This window comes from Microcebus murinus, chromosome 32, assembly GCF_040939455.1.
Source record: "Microcebus murinus isolate Inina chromosome 32, M.murinus_Inina_mat1.0, whole genome shotgun sequence".
NCBI classification, from domain to species: Eukaryota; Metazoa; Chordata; class Mammalia; order Primates; family Cheirogaleidae; genus Microcebus; species Microcebus murinus.
Genome location: NC_134135.1, coordinates 1,057,712 through 1,080,052, shown reverse-complemented (window position 1 = coordinate 1,080,052; position 22,341 = coordinate 1,057,712). Strand labels below are relative to the sequence as shown.

Genomic DNA, 22,341 nt, shown 5'->3' with positions numbered 1-22,341 from the left:
CTTGACCAAGGTCAGAGAAGAAGGATTTGGAAATGCTGAGCTGCCAGTGCCTGTCCTGGAGACTTTTTTTAAAGCTTTATTAAAATGTAATTTACACACCGTGAAGCTCACCTGTTTCAAGTGTACAGCGCAATGGCGTTTAGTCTACTCGGAGGATTGTGCGACATTCACTGCACTCTGGAACATGTTTACTGCCACTCCCCCAAAAGAAAGCCTGTACCCACTAAGAGTCACTCCCCGTGTTCCCCCTGTGGCCCCAGACCCTGACGCATGGTGATGAGTTTCAGTCACTGTAGGAATTTGTCCCTGTGTGCAGACACTTCATACACACGAGATCCTACAGCAACTGGTTCTTGGTGACTGGCATCTTTCACCAGGCACGATGACTTCAATGGCCATGCATGCGGTAGCATATATCAGTGCTTCATTCTTTTTTTTTTTTTTTTTTTGTATGAGGAGAAAGGTTTTTATCTCCCCCCCCCTCCCAGGTAGACCAGATGTCGGAAGACACTTAGTGTATGAGGAGAAAGGACATCTCCAGTGCTTCATTCTTTTTCATTGCTTTGTTTTTTGAGACAGAGTCTCACTCTGTTGCCCAGGCTAGAGTGCCGTAGCATCAGCCTAGCTCATGGCAACCTCCAACTCCTGGGCTCCAGCAATCCTTCTGCCTCAGCTTCCTGAGTAGCTGGGACTACGGGCATGCGCCACCAGGCCTGGATAATTTTTTCTATGTTTTTAGTTGGCCAATTAATTTATTTCTACTTTTTAGTACCGTGTTTCCCCGAAAATAAGACCTACCCATAAAATAAGCCCTAGCAGGATTTCTAAACATTTGCGCAGTATAAGCCCTACCTAGAAAATAAGACCTAGTGATGGGCGTGGCTACACAGGGTATCTCCACAACCCATGCATTTCGTCACGGAGTGGTAAAGAAGACGAGCAGCCCTTCTCATCTGCCCCATGAGAGCTCTATGGCTCAACATGAGAGATTGGGGCCAATGGTTCTGAAGAAAATAGAGTCGCAAGAAATTCAGGATGGAATTCGGGGTTTGGAGAGTTATGATGATGTTCCAGAAGAAGACAACTTAACTATATTTGAATAAATGTAGATTGTTGTACCGTACTTAAAAAAAATAACACATCCCCTGAAAATAAGCCCTACGGTGTCTTCTTGAGGAAAAACAAATATAAGACCCTGTTTTATTTTCGAGGAAAAATGGTAGAGACAGTGTCTCGCTCTTGCTCAGGCTGGTCTGGAACTCCTGACCTTGAGCAATCCGCCCACCTGGGCCTCCCAGAGTGCTAGGATTACAGTTGTGAGCCACCGTGCCCAGCCTTGCTGTTGTCTTTTGATTACAGCCTTCTTGGTGGCTCTGAAGGCTGTGGCCACCTCCCTTTTCTGCATTCACCATTCAGGGGACCCAGCTCTCTCGTCTAAGGGGGGATGACCCCAGGCACGCTCATGCCACGCCCTCGCACACACTCACAAACACACACGCTCCAGCACGCTTCCGCAAACTCACGGTGCTCACTCACACGATCACACTCCCCTCCCTCCCTCACACACGCTGACACTGTCACACTCACACTTTCTCACACTCACACTCACACATTTGCTCTCTCACGCTCACACTTTGTCACTCGACTTCACACACACTCATGCTTGCACACTCGTTCACTACTTGCCCAGTCCCTAATGCACTCCCATGGTCTCACACTCACACATTCACTTCCACAATCTGGCATTCCAGCACATTCGCGCACACTCATTCTCACCCCGCGCCCCCTCTCCTGCCCGCCTGCGCACAGGAGCACAGTTGGGCTGGAGTCTCGGCCTGAACCCCGACCGGCTTGTGGGCTCTGCAGGGACAGGCCTGCCCTGAGCCACCACTGCCCACTCTGAGCAGTGGGGACACTCCTGGGGACCCGTCAGCGTGCTCTGCGGATGGTTGTGGGCAGCCGCAGCCTGCGAGCTGCTGGGTCAGCATCCAGCATCACTGTTAGGGCCAAGCGCTGCTTAATTAGTGCTGTCCCCACTGCCAGGGCCCGGCCCTTCCCAGGCATCTTCTGTCCTCGGCCCCTGGGGCTGTGCTCTCCTGGGTCATTATCACCTTTCAGTTAATCCTCAGCTGCTGCCACCCATCAACACCTGTGCCGCCCCCAGCCCCTGCGGGGTCTGCACCCCCATCCAGCACCGCATCCAGGCCACCTCCAGCTAGTGGGGACACATGTTTGGCATGACTGCTCAGGCTGTTTCAGATTCACGAGGTGGGGGAGGTCTTGACACGTGCTCCCCGCCCCCCCCCCCCCCGTCCTGTTCCCCCCTGCAGCCATCCACTCCAGCAGGCTGACGGGTCGTCCGGATGGGGGCTGTGTCCCCAGCTCTCTGGTTTGAACCTCGATCCAGAGGGTCCTGGGGGTCACTCCGCACGGCACAAGCGCTGCCAGGCAACACCCTGGTGGACACAGCAGGGGCCCTGGGGGGGCCCAGGGGGCCGCAGGGCGCGTGACACATGATCTAGCTCTGAGTGGTAGCCTTGCTCTGGGCCCCCGGCCAAGGAGGACTCGGAGAGGAAGAGAGAGTGTCTGCAAACAAGCCGGCTGCCAAGAAGGGGCCCGGTGACAGGAGAAGGTGCGAAGGGGAGGGGGCCAGGTGGCTGCAGCCTGCGAGGCCTGCATGACCTTCCTTATCCTGGCTATGCAGCCACACACACACACAGATCCGATCAAACCCTCACCCCCCACACACACACAGGTCGGCCCACACGGGTCAGATGCTCGTGGACTCACAACACGCACAAAGTTGTATTCTCACCCACGTGTGGTGAGGTCCGTTCCAGCCCCATTTTCTCTCTCTGTGTCTGTCACACACACATGTATACGTAGGGTTCCTTGGTAGAATGTTTGAGGACTGTATTCCTCATTGCAAAGTGTGCCGCACAAACTTTGGTTTGGTGAGGAAGGATTCTTAGCAGTAAACAGCTCACTCCCTCGTTCTCGGAGATCCGCCCTCGGCAACCCCCTGCAGGATCGGCTCCACCAGACGGACAGACGGACGGACGGACGGACGGGCAACGGGAGCCTCCGCCAGGCCTGGCACAGTCAGACACGCAGCCTCTCCCCTCTGTCTGTCTCTGTGTGTCTCTCTGTCTCTGTCTCCCCCACTCTCTCCGTGTCTCTCCGTGTCTGTTTCTCTCTCCCTCTGCAGCCCACTCTCCAGCGCACACGCGTGCACGCTGTCCGCTGTCCCAGGCAGACACGCTCACAGCATCACTGGGATCTGAGTGCCAGATGGACTTTATTTGCTGAGTGGCTGGGGTGGGAGCAGGCAAGGCCCACCACGGGAGGGCAGTGCCCCCAGTGAATGGTCAGCAGGATTCGGGAGGGAGGAAAACCCAGGAAAGGGCAGGAGAGAGACGAAGGCAGAAGGACAGGGAGGAAGAGGACAGGGACAAAGAGTGTGAGAGGCCCTCGGAGGGGAGGCCGCACCAAACCACACGTTTACTGGCCCCCTACGATGACGGGCCAGCAGCGAACAGGACAGGGAAAGACCCCCACCTCCCAGGAGCTCACAAAATAACCTCAGTAAATCATACTGTTAGAAGACGATGCATGGCCGGGTGCGGTGGCTCATGCACGTAATCCTAGTGCTCTGGGAGGCAGAGGAGGGAGGATCACTTGAGGTCAGCAGTTCGAGACCAGCCTGAGCAAGAGTGAGACCCGTCTCTACTAAAAATAGAAAAAAGTATCTGGGCATCATGGCATGTGCCTGTAGTCCCAGATACTCTGGAGGCTGAGGCAGGAGGATCGCTTGAGCTCAGGAGTCTGAGGTTGCTGTGAGCTAGGCTGACACCACGGCACTCTAGCCTGGACAACAGAGCAAGACTCTGTCTTAAAAAAAAGAAAAAGGAAGAGGATGCGTGTCACAGGAGAGGAGGAGCACAGGACAGAGTGTGGCCTCGGGACGCCAAGGCGGGCAAGAGGTGAGGGGTGAGCCCGAAGCGTCGCAGGCAAAGGGCACAGCAAGTGCAAAGGCCCCGTGGAAGCGGGGACAGACACAGAAAGACACGGGAGGGCTCAGAGCCCCCCACAGACAGGAGAGACAGGAGGACACGGTGGAGACAGGGACGGACACAGGCGAGGAGGCCTCAGGGTCTGGGACCCGCCTCCCGCTGCCTCTCACCCCTCACTCCCCTGCCTCCTCCCCGGCCTCCCTGGCCTGCTGCCTCCAGGGGCGCCCCAGGTAGCCCCTGATCGCGCTCACAGGGCTCCTCCTGCGGGGATGCGGGTCCAGCAGGCCCCACAGAAGAGTGTCCGCCTCGGGGGCCAGGCCGAACCAGGGCTGTGGGCGGTCCTGCGGCTGGCCCGAGGCCTGCCAGATGAGGAAGTCCTCATAGAAGGGGTCAGCCTCGGCCAGGGGCTGGTCCCAGGGGAAGTAGCCGGTGAGGAGGCAGAAGACCAGGACGCCCAGCGCCCAGGCGTCCAGGGCGGGCTGAATGGGCAGGCCCTCGGGGAGCGGCGGGGGTGCACAGAGCTCGGGGGCCGTGTAGGGGATGGGCGGCCCCGTCAGGCGGAGCAGGGTCCCGCGGGGCCGAGTGTGGCCGAAGTCGGTCAGCTTGAAGTGCTGGCAGTCGGGGTCGCACACCAGCACGTTCTCCGGCTTGAGGTCACGGTACACCAGGCCCAGGGAGTGAATGTGCTCCAGGGCCGAGGCCAGCTGGGCCGCGCAGCGCTGGACGGCTGGCTGTGGGAGGCCCACCTGCGGGGAGAGGCCGTCAGGAAGGGGACTGAGACCACAGAGCTTCTCCTCGGCCCCAGGAGGCAGGCCCAGGGAGAACTGCGGAGGCCACAAGGACTTCCCAATAGGTTGGCCCCAGGGTGGCCTATCAGGGCCCCGTGAGGCTCAATGTGCCCTGTGAGGCCCAGTGTGGTCCTATGAGACTCAATATGGCTACATTGAGGCCCAGTGTGACCCCATGAGACCACTGTGACCCCGAGAGGCCCAGTATGACCCCATGAGACCACTGTGACCCAAGAGGCCCAGTGTGACCCCATGAGACCCACTGTGACCCGAGAGGCCCAGTGTGACCCCATGAGACCAATGTGACCCTGCGAGGCCCAGTGTGACCCCATGAGGCCCAATGTGGCCCTGCGAAGCATCGTGTGCCCCGTGACAGTGGCGAATCTCAGTAGGGTACGGGGGTACTCCTGTGATGTTGCTGGACTCCAAGGAGGCCTAACAGTTCCGTGAGCCCCGTGGGCCCAATGAGGGCGTCCCGGGCTAGGCGAGGCCGGGGCGGCGGACACAGCGATGAGTCCTTGCGGTCCAGGCTGTTCAGGGGCGATTCTGTGAGGGGCGAGGCTCTCGCAGGCACACTCGGGGTCTGCCTACCCACCTTGGGCTGGATGAAGGCCATGAGGTCCCCGTGCAAAACGGGCTCCGTCAGGAAGCTGTAGGAGGCGGCTGACTCGAGGCCGATGCCGTAGGCGGTGACGACGGCCGAATGCACGCCCAGTGAGAGGCCCACGCAGAACTCGTACAGGAAGCCACGCAGGGAGGTGGAGGGCTTCGGGAGCTGCTTCAGGGCCAGGGGCGTACCTGGGGAAGCAGGGACAGGCTGCGAAGCGTGCAGGGGCCAGGGCCCCTGGGCCAGCGACCCCCTGCTCACCCTTGCTGGCCCCTGAGCCCGGGCGCGCTTCGCCACGTGCCACCCCTGCCCCCTCCAGTTCCCACCCTAATGGCACGGCCACCGGGACATCACTGGCGGTGATAATAACGACAACACAAGACCGGGCACGGCGGCTCATGCCTGTAACCCCTGCAGTTTGGAGGATTCTTTGAGCCCAGGAGTTCGAGACCATCCTGGGCAACATGGTGAGACTCCAAGTTTCTCCTCTGCACTGGTACAAGTGGACTGTCAGACCAGACGGAGGGACGCCATGTGGACTCTCAGAAGAGCAAACCCATGTTTGAGGCAAAAAGGCATTTTTGAGGCAACTGGGGGCAAGATAGCCTGCCCTGGGGAGTGGATCCAATTGAGGAATCAGGGCCTTTGTCACACGTGGAAACGCCCCGAAGGCAAGAACTTCCGGTTTCTTTGATTTTTTTTTTTTTTTTTTTTTTTTGCCACCAGCTGCCAGGGCCCAGGCTGGCCCGTCTGCAGGCTGTGGGTGACCGAGGTGGGTCACCCCTACTAAGCAGCCGGCCACCCCTTCTGCTCCCCAGCTGGACGCAGCAGTGCATGTCTACGCGGTTACCGTGTCCTGGATCACCTCTGCCCTTCCCTGCTCCCCGCCGTGCCATGACCTTCTCCATGACAGTTGCCTGTTCACATCCCCAGCATCACCCAGCCCAGGGTGGGCCGCCAGGGGGCTTCACAGCCAACGTTTGATGCCCCCCAAATGCACGAGCCTCCGCCCCCCCCCCCCCCGTGTGTCCTACGTCTCCCTGTTCCATACGGATCCAGGGCTGGGGCTCTCCTCTCTCACCTCTCTCTGTCCCCACAAAATCCATAGGTTGGGGTTCTAACCCCCAGAACACAGAATGTGACTGTATTTGGACAGGGGGTCTTTCAAGAGGAAAATTGAGGGCTTTAGGGTGGGCCCTAATCCCACACGACTGGGATCCTTACGAGAAGAAGAGGTTAGGACACAGACACCCGGGGGGACACAGAAAAAAGACGGCTGTCCACAAGCCAAAGAGAGAAGCCACCCTCCCTGCTGACACTGTGGTCTGGAACTTCCAGCCTCCGCAACCGTGAGGAAAAACGGTCCTGTTGTTGAAGCCGCCTGGTCCGGGGCACTTGGCTACCGCAGGTGGAGCAGACTGACACTCTCTGGCTCCCCATCCGTGCTGGGAGCTGCTTGAAGGGACAGCTGGCTGATTCCTCTCGGGGTCCCCAGAACCACCCGGCTCAGGGCTGAGGCCCCCGGCGGCCTCTGGAGGTGTGCCCTGAACTGGGATCGGCTCCAGGTTTTCACCCACGGTATCCACTTCTCGCAAGGGCAGGGGCTGGGCGTGTGCTTGGCAGAAAGGTACCAGAGGCCGTGGTGCCAGCTGTCCTGCACACGCCTGGGGTGGCCTTGCTACGCACTTGGCCAACAGCATCCCTCTGAATCATCCCACGCGACCACTGAACCGGCCATGTGCGAGATCCATGAGGGTGGGGACTCCGTCTCGCCAACACTGTCCCCGGACACTAGGGCAACAGCTACGTGCTCAGGGAGCCAACACTTTTCTTGAGTAGGAAACCTTCCACATTTTCAAAGAAGGAAGCTGAGGCTCAGAGAGGTCTAGGGTGTTCCCCAAAACACAGCTTGGGAGGGGCGGAGGTCAGACTTGATTCAGGCCTACCAGACGCCTCGGCCTGGGCCCGTGCCCCTGCCCCCAGCTGCACCCCCCCCCCCACCGTCCCCGGACCTGGTACCTTTCTGACGATGGGTGACCAGCAGGACGCGGCCGAAGCGGCCCTGGCCCAGGGGGCGCACTTCCTGGTAGAGCTCATCCACCTCGGCTCGGACCAGGGTCTGGGCACTCAGCGCCATCATGTCCTCCAGCGCCAGGGCGGCCTCCTGGCCCTGCCGGAGCTCCTCCTCAGTCAGGCCCCCCAGGCCCGGCTCACCGCCGTCCTCCCCTGCCTCCACCTCTGCCGACTCCTCGTCAGACCGTTTGCCCGGCATCTCTGCAAGGGCAGACCCAGCGAGGGTGACCCGGGCTCAGGTCTCACCAGGCTGGATCCCTGGGTCTGAGGGAGGAGGGGCTGGGGGCTCATTGCCGCTTCTTATCGTGACTCAGTTTCCCCTGGTGAGAGGCCTCTGAGGAGCAGGGACAGCAGTCTCTCGTGTAAGGGGAATCCGAGCCCGAGGTCACGGATGTCCCCTGCCCCCACACCCCTGCACCACCCGATGGCCTGAAGTTGAAAGATGAACCAGATAACTGGAGACACCCCCCACCTTGTTTCCAAAGCAAACAGACTTGGGCCCTGGGGGTGGATGAGAGAACAAACAGGTGCTCTCTGCCCCCAGGGGCCCGGGAGGCGGGGCTGCACTGGAGGGCCTGGGACGCCTGGGTCCTGCGTGGGAGCAGGCACTTGCGATGGGTCCCGGGACCTGTGCAGGCCGTGGGTCCACCTCTCACAGCCCGGCCTGCCTCTCTCAGACCCAGGCTCCCAGCCGCCCCTCTCCTGGAAACGTGCACAACTCACACAACTGGGGCCCCCCAATATCTGTTTCCCTGATATCCGGCTACTCTGCAGCCCCGGGTGCAGCCTGCGCTCCTCTAAGGGCCCAGGCCCCTGGTCACCTGGCCGTTTTCGCTCTCAGGTGCTGCCCACCTCCCACCACTCAACCTCGCCCTCCTCCTGACCTGGGCGCAGACCTCCAGACCGAACCTTCCCCAAGGCCCGCCTGACCCTTCTGTGGCCTGCTGTGGTCAGCGCCGGGCACTCAGGGCCCATGCCAGCAGAGGCCTGCCCGGAGCAAGACCCGCCCCCACTTCAGGGGGTCCATAAGGCCCTGCCCCTGCCCTGCCCCAGCCCCGCCCCTTCTGCCCCCACTGGGGGCAGAGCGACATCGTGCGTTGACTCCTAGAACTAGCTGTGGTCAGACAAATGCCCCCGCCAGGTTCAGCCCTCCTCCCCTAGCCCCAGGGGTCCAGGCCCCTGCAGAGAATGAAATCATCTCTGCAACCCACCCCTGCCTTGACCCCCACCCCAGCTGCCCCCATCAATGCCCCATTGACAGGTCAGACACAAGTGTTCGGAGAGGGGTGTCCAGGGGATCAGACACCGGGGTGCTGTTTGGGGAAAAAATGAGACAACGAGATTCCAGAATGATGCAGTGAGAGATGACCTCAGGCCTGGGGGGGCGGGAAGCAGGTGGTGGAGCAACTGGGAGGAGAGGGGCCCCGCGGGGGGAGAGGTCTGTGCTCTGTGCCTGAACACTTCGAACCAGTGGGGGAAGCTCAGGTCTGGACTCCTGGGCCTGAGGGAGAAGGGGCTGGGCACCCCCGCCACGCCATAGAGAGGGATAACGGTAAAAATAATTTGAAAAAGCACAGGTTGATACTCAGGTTGATAGCTTCATGATCAACGTGAACTCACTTTATTTTTTAAAACAAACTGTTTTGGAATAATTGTGGATTTACAGTACGGTTGCAAGATTGTGCCGTTCTTTACAAACCTAAACTCTCTGCAAAAAGAAGGGAAAAAAAAAAGATTGTGCGGTTCCCACGTGCCCCTCACCCAGCTTCCCCGAGATTGGCACATGAGCACAACCCAAGGCACATTTGTCGAAGCCAAAAAGTTAATGATCCCACCAGCGCTTCCGTGAACATCCTTTTTCCGTCCCGGGGTCCAGCCCAAGGTGCCATGTTGCACTTAGGGAACTCACTTTTCAATCTAGAAGGCACACATTCCAACGGGGGAAACACGGTTTCCTGTTCCTGAGCCTCTGCGGGGTGCTGGGGACACAGAACCGGATCTCTGCAGCCCCGTCCTGCAGGCACGAACCGAGCCAGAGGTCCGTGTGCCATCGGGGAGGTGGTGCGGGAAAACCGGGGGCCCAGGCCGGCCCGGGGAAAGGACGAGGCCCGTCAGAATCAGGCCTGGCTCTCAGGATGGACGGGCCTGAGAAAGATGGACGGCGCTTGGACAATCATGAACTGTGGTTTTGATCTGAGGGAGCAAAACCTGGAAAGGTCTAGAAAAGAAAGAGGTCCATCCCGGACAGTCAGAGAAGGGAGACAGAAAAAGAGAGAGAAAGGGATCGTTCTGATACCAGTTCCCCAGAAGGCGAAAGAGAGCTGGGGCTGGGGGCCCCTTTCTGGAGCCACAGGCTGGGGAAGGTGCTCTCGGTGGAGGGCACAGGGGGTGCCAGTGTCTGCCAGCAGCAACGTGTGTGTGTGTGTGTGTGTGTGTGTGTGTGTGTACACGGGCCCAGATGGATGAGTGACTCCACGGCGATACCCAGACCCCAGGGAAATGGGAGCGGTGGAGGCTGAGATTTACATGGAGTCGGATCCTGAAAGTTCAGACTTTGCGCCATGGGCAGTGGGAGTCACCCACGGTCTTAGAGGAAAGGAGTGACCCCTTCAGAACTCCATGCTGTGCGCGCGACATGTCCGCAGAGCACAGACGTGTATCTATGGGGGAACCACATTCAAGAACACACACTGAGGACGGAGGGAACGGGAAGGGTCCTCAAGGGAGGAGCGGCTGGGGCTGGACTCTGGGTCTGCGGGGGGAGGGGCTGGGGGGCTCTGGGTCCTCAGCTGGAAGGGGAATTGCACAGTCAAGTCAAGCCCTCAGCAGGGAGAGGTGCAGTGTGTTCCCTCCGTTGTCTCGGGAGCAGCTGTCTCCCCATCCAGGTGGCCATGGGGGCTGGGGGAAGGGCCTTTGGCCCAGGCTCTGGACACCTGTCTCAGTCACCTGGTAAGGAGGCTCCCGCATCTGTCCCTGTCTTCCTGCCACTTTTGTCGTCATCCTCCTCATCTGTCCACTCCTCCAAGCTTGACCCTCCCTCTTCCCCCTCCTCACCACCCTCATAGGACTCATTCCCCAAGCCCCCAAGGCCCTCTCTGTTCCCCTCTAACCCCCAGTTGTCCCCCAGGAAGTCCAGCACAGCCAATGCAGGGCTCCTACTGTCAGGATCCAGGTCCAGAAGCCCCTGGAGCAAGGCCAGAGCGGGGGGCGCAAACTGGTCCCAGGGCGGTGGTGGCTGAGGCGGCTGGGGCCTGGTGGTCACCCAGCCAGCGAAAGCTTCGAACTCGGGGTCGGGGGCCAGTGCCACGTCCCAAGGGAAACAGGCAGTGGCCGCACAGAAGAGAAGCACCCCCAGGCCCCAGGAGTCCACGGCCGGCCGCAGGGGCAGGGTGTCAGGTGGCAGCAGGAGGCAGAGCTCGGGCGGTGCGGTGGGCAGTGGGACTGGGGGTGCAGGGGTTGGGCTGCCCTCTGGCCGGGTCAGACCCAGGTCACCCAGGGCTACACGGCTGCACATGGGGTCGAAGACCAGCACGTTGTCTGGCTTGACATCTGCGTGGACCAGCCCCCGGCTGTGGAGGAAGTCCAGAGCTCCAGCCAGCTGGGCCACCACCCGCTTCACCAGCAGCTCTGGGAGGCCCTGAGGTCAAGGAGAGAGGACAAAGGTCAAGGTGTCTTGGTTCCTTCTTCTTAATCGCCCTTGAAAGAGGCTCTAGACTCCTGAGCTCTAAAGATTCTGATTCTTAGAGTTTGAGAATCTAGAGCCCCAGACTAGCGGCTCCCTACAGTGTCTCCACACACCCTCCCAAAGACCTCCCCTGGATCACCCTCCTCTGGATCACAGCCTGCACCCATATCTGCACTGCCCCAGACCAACTCCCCGCTGTTTTCCCCACTGGAACCCCAATTCTAACCAGAAGCTCTTTCAAAAGTTCTCTTAACCCTAGTTAAAAGACTCAGAACTATTCAGACCCACTCCAAACATTTCTTATATTTCTCCTCTCAAATGACCACCCAGATCTCTGGTGAGAACCCAGATCCCAAATTTACCCTAATCCTAGTCGCATACTCATCTAGACCCCATCTCTAACTCAGAGCCTGTTCTAAAGCCCTCCAGTTTACTTCATCAATTGATTGATTAATTGATTCATTCAGCTGCCAGCAATCCATCCATGAAACCATCCATCCATCCAACGGTATTCAACAATGCATCCACTCAACATACATGCCTCCAACCAGTCAGCAATCCAATAACTTAATCAAGAATTTAATATCCAACATCCATCCATTCATCCTTCCTTGTTTCCTTTCATCTACCCATCTATCCACCTATCCCTCCATCCTTCCATCCATCCATGCACACATGCATCCATCCACTCACCCATCCATCCATCCACTCATCCCTCCTTGCTTCCTTTCATCCATCTTTTATCCACCTATCCATCCATCCATTCGTCCATCCAGCCAGCCAGGCAGCTACCCATTTATCCATCCATTCATCTATCCACTCACCCATCCATCCACCCATCTGTCCATCATCCATCCATTCATCCATCCACTCACCCATCCACCCAGCCAACCAGCCAGCCAGCCAGCCACCCACTCATCCATCCATCCATTCATCTATCCACTCACCTGTCCATCATCCATCCATCCATAAATCCTTCTTCCTCCCTCACTTCCTTCTTTCCTTCCTTCTATTTACCCCCAACCCTATCTGAAATCCAAAGTCTATTTCTAGAAATATCTCCACCCCTAATCTTCAAAGTCAAGAGGCCCTAGAGTTTCATGATTTCAGTCCTGACCTGGGCTCCTTTCTAGAGGAAACCCCATTACAGCCCACCTCCATTCGGTCTATATATACATCTTCAGCCATCTCTGTCTCCCTTGGCAACCCTTTTCATGCTTATTTCCATACCCATGAATTACCAATCTATAATCAACCCTAAATCCAACCCACCCACCTCCGTCCATGCTCACATCCCAATCCCAATGCCAACTAAAATCCCAGCTCTGTGTCCATCCCCACGTCCTGCCTCAGCCCCAGTCCATCCGAGCCCACTGCCCATCCAGCTTGTGTTTGGTGATTGGGTGGATTAGGGTGGGGTGAGGCATGGAATTGCATTGAGAGTTAGAAATGAGGAGGTCATTTGGGGCCAAGGTTGGAGCTAGAACTGGGGTTTGGAACAGAGCTGGACCTGGGAGAAGCGGTCCCAGACTTTGTCTCCCGCCCGCCTCACCCTTTCCTGGAGCATCCCGCTGAGGTCCCCGCAGGGCGCATACTCCTGGGCGAAGGCAAAGTACCGGGGGGTCTGCAGGGGCCCCGCCAGGGTCTGCAGCAGGCCTGGATGTGAGGAGACGCAGCGGCCCACACAGAACTCCCTCAGGAAGGTGGTTCTCAGGACTGAGTCCCGACGGAGGAGCTTCAGAGCCACGGCTGGACCTGCCGGGGAGACGGGGCCGGTGGGGAACTCAGGCGGCTCTGGCCTTGCTGTGGGACCTTGGGCAAACCGCTTAACCTCTCTGAGCCTCCGGCTTCTTGTGGGCAAAGCAAGTTTCTTCACCTGTGAAGTGTGGGTTGGAGAAGACCTTCCCCGAGGGTCCCTCCCGCTCTGCCTCAGACTGCTGTGTGGCCTTGCACAGCTGCCTCACCCTGTCTGGGCCTCAGTTTCCTCTCCCATAAAGCAAGGGACATGGTGGTGACTTGGGTTCCAAGTTGCATGCCTGCCCTGCTGTGGGACCCTAGGCAGACACTTACCCCCTCTGGGTGACCTCTGTTTCCCATCAGATCGCAGAGCTCCTAATTTTCTGAGAGCCCCCATCAAGAAGGGTGCCCATCAGCTGCTCCTGGGAATGACCCCTGTCTGGGAGGCTTCCAGGAGCCCTTGCTAAGAGGAAGTTTGGGAGTCTGCCCCTGGGCAGCCGAACTCACCCCCTTGGCGGGGCTGGGCAAGGAGCACACGGCCATAGGAGCCGGAGCCCAGCTTTCGGATGAGGCGGTACTGGACCCGCAGACTCCTCACTGGGGTCACCCTGGTGGCCGTCAGCTCCACCAGCCGCTGGAGGGCCGTGGCTGTGTCCTCCTATACGGGAGAGGGGCGGGGCGGGGGAGGGGGTGAGTCTGGGGTCCGCTGAGAGTGGCAGGGGAGGAGGTCGGACGCCCAGCCTGGGGGTGGGGGTGGGGGCAGGAGATCCAGGGGTCACTGTCCCCAGAGAGGAGGATGAGTCACAATGACTCACCCAGCCTCAGGCCACCTGTTTCTGTGTCCTGGCAGGGTTAGGGGTCATTGTCTCAGAGGCCCCGCCTGTCCCCATCTGTAGGAGTGGGCCAGAAGCCCCCAACCCCAGCTGGGGCTGCACCCTCAGCCCACACCCCTCCCCTGCCACCTGCATCTCTCTCTCTCTCCGTGATCTTCTCCCTTTTGCATCCTGCCCTTTGTTTCTGAGGTCATTTTTCTGGGGCCTCGGTCTTGCCATGTCTCCTTGGGTCTTCCTTTATTCTGCCTCCCTGTGTCGGGTCTCTGAGGTCTTTCTGTTTCCCCCTGCCCATCTCCCTGCGTGGCCTCCCTACCCCCCTTCCTCCCCTGTCTCCCGTCTCTCACCTCTGGGTCCCCATCCTCAGGGGTCTCAGGGGCCCTGGGTTCCATCTCAGGGTCGCCTGGTTTTGGCTGGCCCTTGGGCAGGGGCCCCCTGTCTGGGCTCCCCAGAGAGCAACCAGCCCCCTGAGCCCCCTGCACCCACGGGTCCTCGCTGCGCAGAGCCAAGGGCCGGGAGCCCGTCAGCAGTGTCTGCCTCCGTCTCCCCGTGTCTGTCCGACTCTGTCTCCCTCTGGGTCCGTGTCCCTCTCTGTACTGCCTGTTTATTCCCCTTCCTCCCTCTCACCCCTCTTCAGCCAGTCTCAGCCACTTTCCTTCTATGTGAACCTCTCCCTCCACCCTCCCCGTCTCTGGCCCACCTTCGGCTCTCCCTGTCCTGTCTGTTGGTCCCCAGCTCTCTCTTGCCCCCACACTCTGCCCACTATTTCACCACTGACCCTGCCTATCAGGGGTCCCCACACTCTGTTTTCTGCCTCCCTTCTACCCTCTTTCCGTCTGTGTTTGCCCCCCTCTCTGCCTCCCTCTGGGCATCTCGCTGTCCCCCGTGTCTCTGCGTCTCTCTCCTCCTCGCTTTGTTCCCGACTCTCTGTCAAAGCCTTTGTCCCTCCCTTTCTCTGGGCCTGGGACAGGGGTGTGTGTGACAGCTCAGAGACAGAGACATCCTGTCCCCCCACACCCCTCCCTCACCCCGTCTGGCCGCTGCCCCCTCCCTCTCCCTTCCAAACTTAGACCGGCTTGGACTCTGGGCTCTGGTCCCAGGACAGAGGGGACAAAACATATTGTGAACCCCCAAGGTCCAGGCCTGAGGACAGAGGAGAAAGGTGGGGAAGAGTCACACACCTGAGCTGGGACGACAGGCCTGGGGCTGAGGGCTTCTGTCTTCCTTCCTGGGCCCGGAGTGCTGGTGTCCAGGAACCAGGGGACTGTTCCCAATCCCTGCTCCTTAACACTAGGGGGCCAGGTCCCAGCCCCTCCTCCCTCAGACCTGGCAGTCTGGCCCCCCAGCGCCTCCTCCCTCAGACCCAGGGATCCAGGCCCCCGCCCTCCTCCCTCACACCCGGGAGCTCAGATAGCTGTGAGCCGCACTGGGGACCGAGGTACTGTCACGTCTCAGCCCCTGCGGGGCCTGGCCCGACGCGGGGGCTTCGCACTGGATCCTCCCAGCTGCCCGAGGGGTCAGTTATTCATCCCCAGTTCACAGAGCAGGAAACTGAGGTTCCCAGAGGCGATCGCCTTACACAGGTCGGGAGGGGAGCGGGCCCCGGGCCAGGTCTGTGTGACTCAGAAGCCTGACGCCCGCCCCACTCGAGTTTCCACCACTACTACAACCCTGCTATTAATAAAGACGCACAACAACAGCTTTGCGAAGGCTCTGGAAGGATCCGCAGGAAACTGGCCCTGGCGGGGGAGCTGGACAGGGCTCGAGTGGGGGCAGAGGTGGAACTTCCTTTGCTCTTCGGGTTTTCCGAGGGTAGCTTGGGAAAAGTTGCAAACCTACAGAAAAGTAGGGAGAACGCCAGGGACACACAAATTATTTTAAAGGAAATTATAACCTATTGAAATCTTCTTGGGTGGAAATGACGTGTATTTGCTTTAAAATACTCCAGCAAAAGAAAATAAAAGTGGGGAGAGATTGGGGGCAGGTAAGTGTTACTATTCGAGAACCAGGGGCTCATTTCATTGCTGTCTCTATTTTTGGTTATGTTTGAAATTTCCCTCATAAAACACTGCAAGTTATAAAATAAACCGCAGGCATCAGGATAAATTGTTCCAAGACACTTGGGTGCTCATCTCTCTGTAAAAGTAAGAAAAATTTCCACCTCCACTACAAGTATCATATTTAATGACATTAACAATAATTTATTAAAATCGGCTAATAACCAGTCTGTAGTCAATTTCTCTCTCTCTTTTTTAAAGTCCTTATTTACATTAGTTGAGTCAGGAATCAATATCCTACATGGCTTTCAGGGAACTTTTTAATCACTGTGCCATTTGCATGATTTGAACTTTTCCCATGCGTGTGTGTTACTTATTCAAAAATTTAAAATAAAATAATACAATGATGATTATAGACTTGATGGTTACGAGGTGCCAGGCCCGGGCTCCTCCCTCCCTCCCTCCCTCCCTTTCTCTCTCTCTCTCTCTATCTCTTATTCATCTAAGATTTTATGGAGTCCTCCCAATGCCCTGGGTGAGTAGAATGATGGTTTCCACTGTACTGATTGGGAAACTGAGGCATGGAGAAACAGAGTCACTGGCCACAGAGACACAGCCAGGTAGAGGCAGAGTGGGGCTTTAGGGAGGGTCTGGGGTCTCAGGGCTCCTCTCTGGCCCCTGCCCGTCAGCTTCTGGGAGACAGACCTCAGGTGCCTGCTCAAGTCGACTTCCTCCACCAGGGCCCGGGGTTGGCTGTGCACGGCATGGGGCTGCCGCGACTGCAGAGGCATCTGCTACAAGTGCTACAGCTGAAAGGTCAGGCTGGAGGGCCGGCCACCTGGGTCCCCTGGGAGGAGAGTGAGAGGGGACACTGCAGGCCTTCAGCCCTCCCCAGCCCTCCCCCAGAGGCTCACCGATGATCCGGGGAGCTTTGCACCTCCCCATTTAGTAACGCTACTCTGCGGGGTCACCCGGAGTGACCTCGGTGTGCAGGTGTGGGTGGGGGAGGTTGCAGTCCTGACCTCAGGGCACATTCACACCCCTCTTTAAAGCTGGCCTCCAGCCTCTCACCTCTCCCCGACCCTGACCCTTGTGCCCCTAGACCCCAAGGGCTCCTTCTGTGACCCTCTCTGGGCTTTGTCCACTCCCAGGCTAGAGTGAGTGCCGTGGCGTCAGCCTAGCTCACAGCAACCTCAAACTCCTGGGCTCAAGCAATCCTGCTGCCTCAGCCTCCCGAGTAGCTGGGACTACAGGCATGTGCCACCATGCCTGGCTAATTTTTTCTATATATATTAGTTGGCCAGTTAATGTCTTTCTCTTTATAGTAGAGACGGGGTCTCGCTCTTGCTCAGGCTGGTCTTGAACTCCTGACCTCGAGCAATCCACCCGCCTCGGCCTCCCAGAGTGCTAGGATTACAGGAGTGAGCCACCGCGCCCGGCCTCACTCCTGGCTTTGTCCAGTGCATGATGGCAAGTGTCCAGCTGCCTCTGTGCCTCAGTTTCCTCCTGTATGAAGTGAAGGTAATCACAGCTCCTACCCAGAGCAATATTGTTAAAAAAATTTAATATGTATAATGCATAATATAATGCACATGACGATATTTAGTACAATTATATTAGATATACTACCATATATAGTAAATTATATAAACTGTAGTATATCTCATATATAATATATTACTTATATATTATATATATTTTCAAGTAAATTCAGTGGATAAGACATATACCGAAAGAACACGTAAAAAATTAATTTACACTTCAAAGATTGTTGAGTTAGTTACCCCATCCACCATCCCATCCCATCCTCAGGCCAAAAAAGAAAGAGAAAAGAAAAGAAGCCGTAACATTAAATTAATTTGTTTTGTTCTAGAACGAATACAATTATAAACTAGTAAATCAAAATCTTGGCCTTTAACAATCATCATGGTGCGGTTAACCAACCTTCTTGACAAAGCCGGGCAGTCTTTGCTCCCGTTTTGAGACAGTCATGCTGTTTTCTCTCTGCTACACCGCACATACTTTGAACAAATATTGCTAAATGCAATAATGGATGAAAACACAAACCATAGCACTGAGTATAGCTGGGTGCTTAATATTATTGTTATCATTAATCAATCCTCTTATGGCTGTCACTTTCCAGAAAGCTTTACACACCTGTACAATAATCACATTTAACCCTCGCATCTATCTACCTATGATGTAGGAATTATTCTTTTCCAAGGCACAGACAGGCCACATGGGCTGACTCTTGTCATCTCTGAGCTGCTCACACACAGCACAAAACCTCGCTGCGATTCTCCATGCGATGAAATATTTCAGGCATAAACACACACAAAAAAAACCCCCCCACAAATATAATGGGCATCTGTGCACATATCCACCGGCGTGATTGAGAAATATAACTACCCAAAGATAATTGAAACCCTTGGTGAGAGCTCTGCTTCCCAGATCCTTCCCTTCCCTCCCAGAAGTAGCCACTCTCCCAAATGAGGTGTTTGTTATCCTTTGATTTAAAAAGACTTCTGCAGCTGGTCCGGGCAGTGGTGTTTACAACAAATTGATCACAACCAGTTTCAGGTTTCTCTGTTCCTTCTCCACTCCCACTGTTTCACTTTAAAAACTAGAAATTAAAAATAAACAAATAAATAAAGACTTTTGGTACATATGTATAAATCCATCAGTGCTGGAGAGTATCGCCTTGCATGTTTTTAATGTTGTATAAATAGTATCACGTCCACGACCTTCCACAGCTTGCTTTTGTCCTCTCCAGCTCCACACTGAGCTTGTGAGTTTCCCCTGGGCTTGTCACATGTAGCTCAGGTTATTTCCTTTGCAGAGATGTTGAAGATTCTAGGGTGTGGACATATGGTCTTCAGTGGATCCATTCTTCTGATGCTGGGCTTTAGGGTTCTCCGATCCCGTGTGCAGGGGAGCAAAGAATGTTCTCATACATGTTGCCTTGTGCTAAGCGGCACATTTTTTTTTTCCTGGGGCATTGGCCTTAAAGTGGAATTCCTGGGTCAGAGGATAAGAGAATGTGTGGCTTTCCTAGCTGTCACATGGCTCTCCAGGGTGGTTGCATCTGGCATCTGTTTTTTATTTTTATTTGTTTGAATTCATAGAACCCTGTGGGAATCTGAGGGAAGCTAGAGTCTGCACTGTCTCCTACCGAAACTGCTGGCCGTGAGTGGCTCTTACGTACTTGAAACATGGCTGTTCTGGATTGAGATGTGCTGTCAGCATAAAATAGACTCTGAGTTTGGAAAAGAGAGAATGTGGGCTATCTCCTTGATAATTTTTATACCAATTACATGTTTTTTTTTTTTTTTTTTGAGACAGAGTCTCACTTTGTTGCCCAGGCTAGAATGAGTGCCGTGGTGTCAGCCTAGCTCACAGCAACCTCAAACTCCTGGGCTCAAGCAATCCTGCTGCCTCAGCCTCCCGGGTAGCTGGGACTACAGGCATGCGCCACCATGCCCGGCTAATGTTTTCTATATATATTAGTCGGCCAATTAATTTTCTTTCTATTTATAGTAGAGACGGGGTCTTGCTCTTGCTCAGGCTGGTTTTGAACTCCTGACCTCGAGCAATCCACCCTCTTCGGCCTCCCAAGTGCTAGGATTACAGTCGTGAGCCACCGCGCCTGGCCAATTTTTATACCAATTACATGTTGACATGATAATGTTGGGGGTATACAGTCGACCTCATTATGTGCATATTTAACCACTCCTTAAAATTTATTGGTAACCCACAAATCAATATGGTGCTATAGGTAATAACAAGGTACTGTATACTTAAAAATTGCTGAGCGAGTAGATTTTAAGTGTTCTCAATGCAAATAAATGATATGTACGTGATGAGGTAATGCATGTTAATTGGCTTGATTTAGCCAATCCACAGTGTGTGTGTATGTATATATACATATATATAAAATCACGTTATCGGGGTGCAGTGATGCGAGCCTGTAGTCCCAGGTACTTGGGTTGGTGAGCCCAGGAGTTCAAGGCTGCAGTGAGCTATGATTGTGCCATCATATTTTTTTTTTGAGACAGAGTCTCACTTTGTTGTCCAGGCTAGAGTGAGTGCCATGGTGTCAGCTTAGCTCACAGCAACCTCAAACTGCTGGGCTCAAGTGATCGTGCTGCCTCAGCCTCCCGAGTAGCTGGGACTACAGGCATGCGCCACCATGCCCGGCTAATTTTTTCTATATATTAGTTGGCCAGTTAATGTCTTTATATTTATAGTAGTGATGGGGTCTCCCTCTTGCTCAGGCTGGTTTCAAACTCCTGACCTTGAGCAATCCGCCCGCCTCGGCCTCCCAGAGTGCTAGGATTACAGGCAGAGCCACGGCGCCCGGCCTGTGCCATCATATTAATATCTCATTGCACTCCGGCCTGGGCAACACAGTGAGACCCTATCTCTAAAAAGAAATCATGCTATACATGATAAATATATATGATTTTTATTTGCCAATTTAAAATAAATAATAATAAGAGGAAAGAACAACAACAAAAGCACAGTGCTTTGGTGGCATTCACGGAACTGTGAAAAATTTGAGTTGAGGATGTACACGTCCCCGGCTGAGGTGAACAAGGTGACATTCTGCCTTCTTGTTTCAGCCCATCCTACAAACAAGGGTCATTTTCATGTTAGTGCCATGACGTTCTCATTGTTGTGCACTTTGTTGGTGATTCTGCAATTTCAAATGGCCCCTAAGCTTAGTGCCAAAGTGCTGTCAAAGGTCCCTTGAGTGCTCCAGGGAGACTGGTAGGTGCCTTACAGGGAAAATCTATGTGTTAAATGAGCTGTTTTTGGGTATGAGTTATATTGCTGGTGGCCCTGAGTTCGACGTCAGTGGATCAACAACATATGTATTTAAAATGTGTCTTTTTTAAAATTGTTTTTTAAGAGACAGGGTCTCACTCTGTCACCCCGGTTAGGGTGCAATGGTCTGATCATAGCTCATGCAGCCTCGATCGTGGGCTTAAGCGATCCTCCTGCCCCAGCCTCCCAAGTGGCTGGGACTACAGGGGCACACCATCACGCCCAGCTAATTTTTTTAATTTTTTGTAGAGATGGGGTCTCGCTGTGTTGCCCAACTCCTGGCTTTAAGGGATCCTCCTACCTCAGCTTCCCAAAGCACTGGGATTACAGGCATGAGTCACCATGCCCAGGCTAAAAGTTGTCCTTAAAGAGAAACACACAAATAAACAAAGTTATGTGTTGATTGGTCAATGAAAATGTTGTGACCAGAGACTTTGGGAAACCAACCTTGAACTGCCCCCAGGGGCAGGGGCTCTGCATTTGGCAATTTGATGTTATCAGCAACTTTACGGAACACAACTGCCATAAACAAGGAGAATCGACTGTGTTGAGTGAAAGAAAACATGTCATCAAGACTATTTTTGCCTTGTTTCTATTTACTTTTGTAGAAATGGAAACACACAGTTTGGCTGACAGCATTGGGGATTAAAGACCCCGCTGAAATCCATCCATCATCGCGCCTCTCTGGAAGCCTGGAGACCACAGGCTAAGACTCATCACACTCTCCACCCCCGTGGGCTGCTGTCCAGGCCTCCTGCTCTCCTCCCCCGTGGGGACCATTGCCCCAGCCACCTCCCAGCCTCCAGTCCCTCCCCGGAGTGCCCCACGCGCCACCTCAAAGGTATCTTTCTGTGAATAACACTTGGGTTCTGATCTGGTCCCTCCCGTTCTCAACAGCCTCCCATGGCTCCCTACTGCCCTCCCGATAGAGTCCAAGCTCCCCAGCAGGGCCTCTGAGCCCTTCTGGAGCTGGCACCTGCTCCACCTTATTTCCCACCCACCCCATCTTCCCCCCCACCCCACCCCCACCTCAGTCACACGAAAGGACTCAGAGTGTCCAGCACACACTGGATTCTTTTCTCAGGAACGAGGGGAGGAACGGACGGCCAAAGGCAGTAGGTGTGTAACGCCTTCGTAAATCCTATGTGATTAACAATAATTATATCGAGCATTGACTGAACACTGGGTAATGCCAGCCCCGGCGCTAATCCTCACAGCACCCCGGGGAGGTGGTCCTATTATTAGCGCGGTTCCATAGTTGAGGAAAGGGAGACTCGTGGAGATGAAGTCTCCTCCCAGCGTCCTGCCGCAGGTCAGCGGCGGAGGGAAATCATATGCTCAGCCGGACTCTGCCTTTCACACCCTCGGCCTCTCTGCTATTTGTCGGTGTTTGTGGGCCAGGAGCTGGGGGCAGATGTAGGTCAAGGTTGCTGTCTTCTCTCGTTTCAGTTCAAATTCAACACACATTTCCTGAGCTGGGGCTGGGCCCTGGGAGCCAGGCTGACGGAATCTATCCCCGCCCTTGCGGTTTCTGGAAGGTATCACCGACCAGGATGCAGGCAGTTATAAAACGGGGTGTACCTGTTTGAACAGAGGTGACAGCGGGGAGCCCAGAAGTGGCTCTAAACGGTCTCGATGGGACGATGGGTGGAGTGCGGGAAGAGGCCTCTGGACAGAGACCCAGCGAATGGGTAAACAAGAGAGTCCAGTCCAGCCATGCCTGGGATTCCAATTAAAACAAGGAGATTAATTAAACAACCATTGAACGCCTACCCTGCTACCAT

General features: G+C 55.5%; 2 protein-coding genes across 2 annotated transcripts; both read right to left on the bottom strand.

Moving 5' to 3' along the window:
* Window positions 1-3,292: 3,292 nt before the first annotated feature.
* SBK2 (SH3 domain binding kinase family member 2) lies at window positions 3,293-7,680 on the bottom strand. The gene is made up of 3 exons (XM_075999040.1): window positions 7,428-7,680; window positions 5,397-5,599; window positions 3,293-4,759 (listed from the first exon to the last, which is right to left on the bottom strand). The coding sequence occupies exons 1-3, from the start codon at window positions 7,678-7,680 to the stop codon at window positions 4,187-4,189; spliced, it is 1,029 nt and encodes a 342-aa protein (XP_075855155.1). The 3' UTR covers window positions 3,293-4,186.
* Window positions 7,681-10,239: 2,559 nt separating this feature from the next.
* Window positions 10,240-14,125, bottom strand: SBK3 (SH3 domain binding kinase family member 3). The gene is made up of 4 exons (XM_075999015.1): window positions 14,081-14,125; window positions 13,411-13,561; window positions 12,719-12,921; window positions 10,240-11,118 (listed from the first exon to the last, which is right to left on the bottom strand). The coding sequence occupies exons 1-4, from the start codon at window positions 14,123-14,125 to the stop codon at window positions 10,420-10,422; spliced, it is 1,098 nt and encodes a 365-aa protein (XP_075855130.1). The 3' UTR covers window positions 10,240-10,419.
* Between the last annotated feature and the right edge of the window lie 8,216 nt (window positions 14,126-22,341).

What these genes read in the sequence shown, in the direction of transcription:
- SBK2 (XM_075999040.1), bottom strand. Translation starts at nt 7,680, where the DNA reads ATGCCGGGCAAACGGTCTGACGAGGAGTCGGCAGAGGTGGAGGCAGGG. An exon ending in GGTCACCCATCGTCAGAAAG is followed by an intron (nt 5,600 to 7,427) that starts GTACCAGGTCCG and finishes CTGCTTCCCCAG; the next exon opens with GTACGCCCCTGGCCCTGAAG. An exon ending in TGGCCTTCATCCAGCCCAAG is followed by an intron (nt 4,760 to 5,396) that starts GTGGGTAGGCAG and finishes CTCTCCCCGCAG; the next exon opens with GTGGGCCTCCCACAGCCAGC.
- SBK3 (XM_075999015.1), bottom strand. Translation starts at nt 14,125, where the DNA reads ATGGAACCCAGGGCCCCTGAGACCCCTGAGGATGGGGACCCAGAG. An exon ending in CTGAGGATGGGGACCCAGAG is followed by an intron (nt 13,562 to 14,080) that starts GTGAGAGACGGG and finishes TCTCCCGTATAG; the next exon opens with GAGGACACAGCCACGGCCCT. An exon ending in TGCCCAGCCCCGCCAAGGGG is followed by an intron (nt 12,922 to 13,410) that starts GTGAGTTCGGCT and finishes TCTCCCCGGCAG; the next exon opens with GTCCAGCCGTGGCTCTGAAG.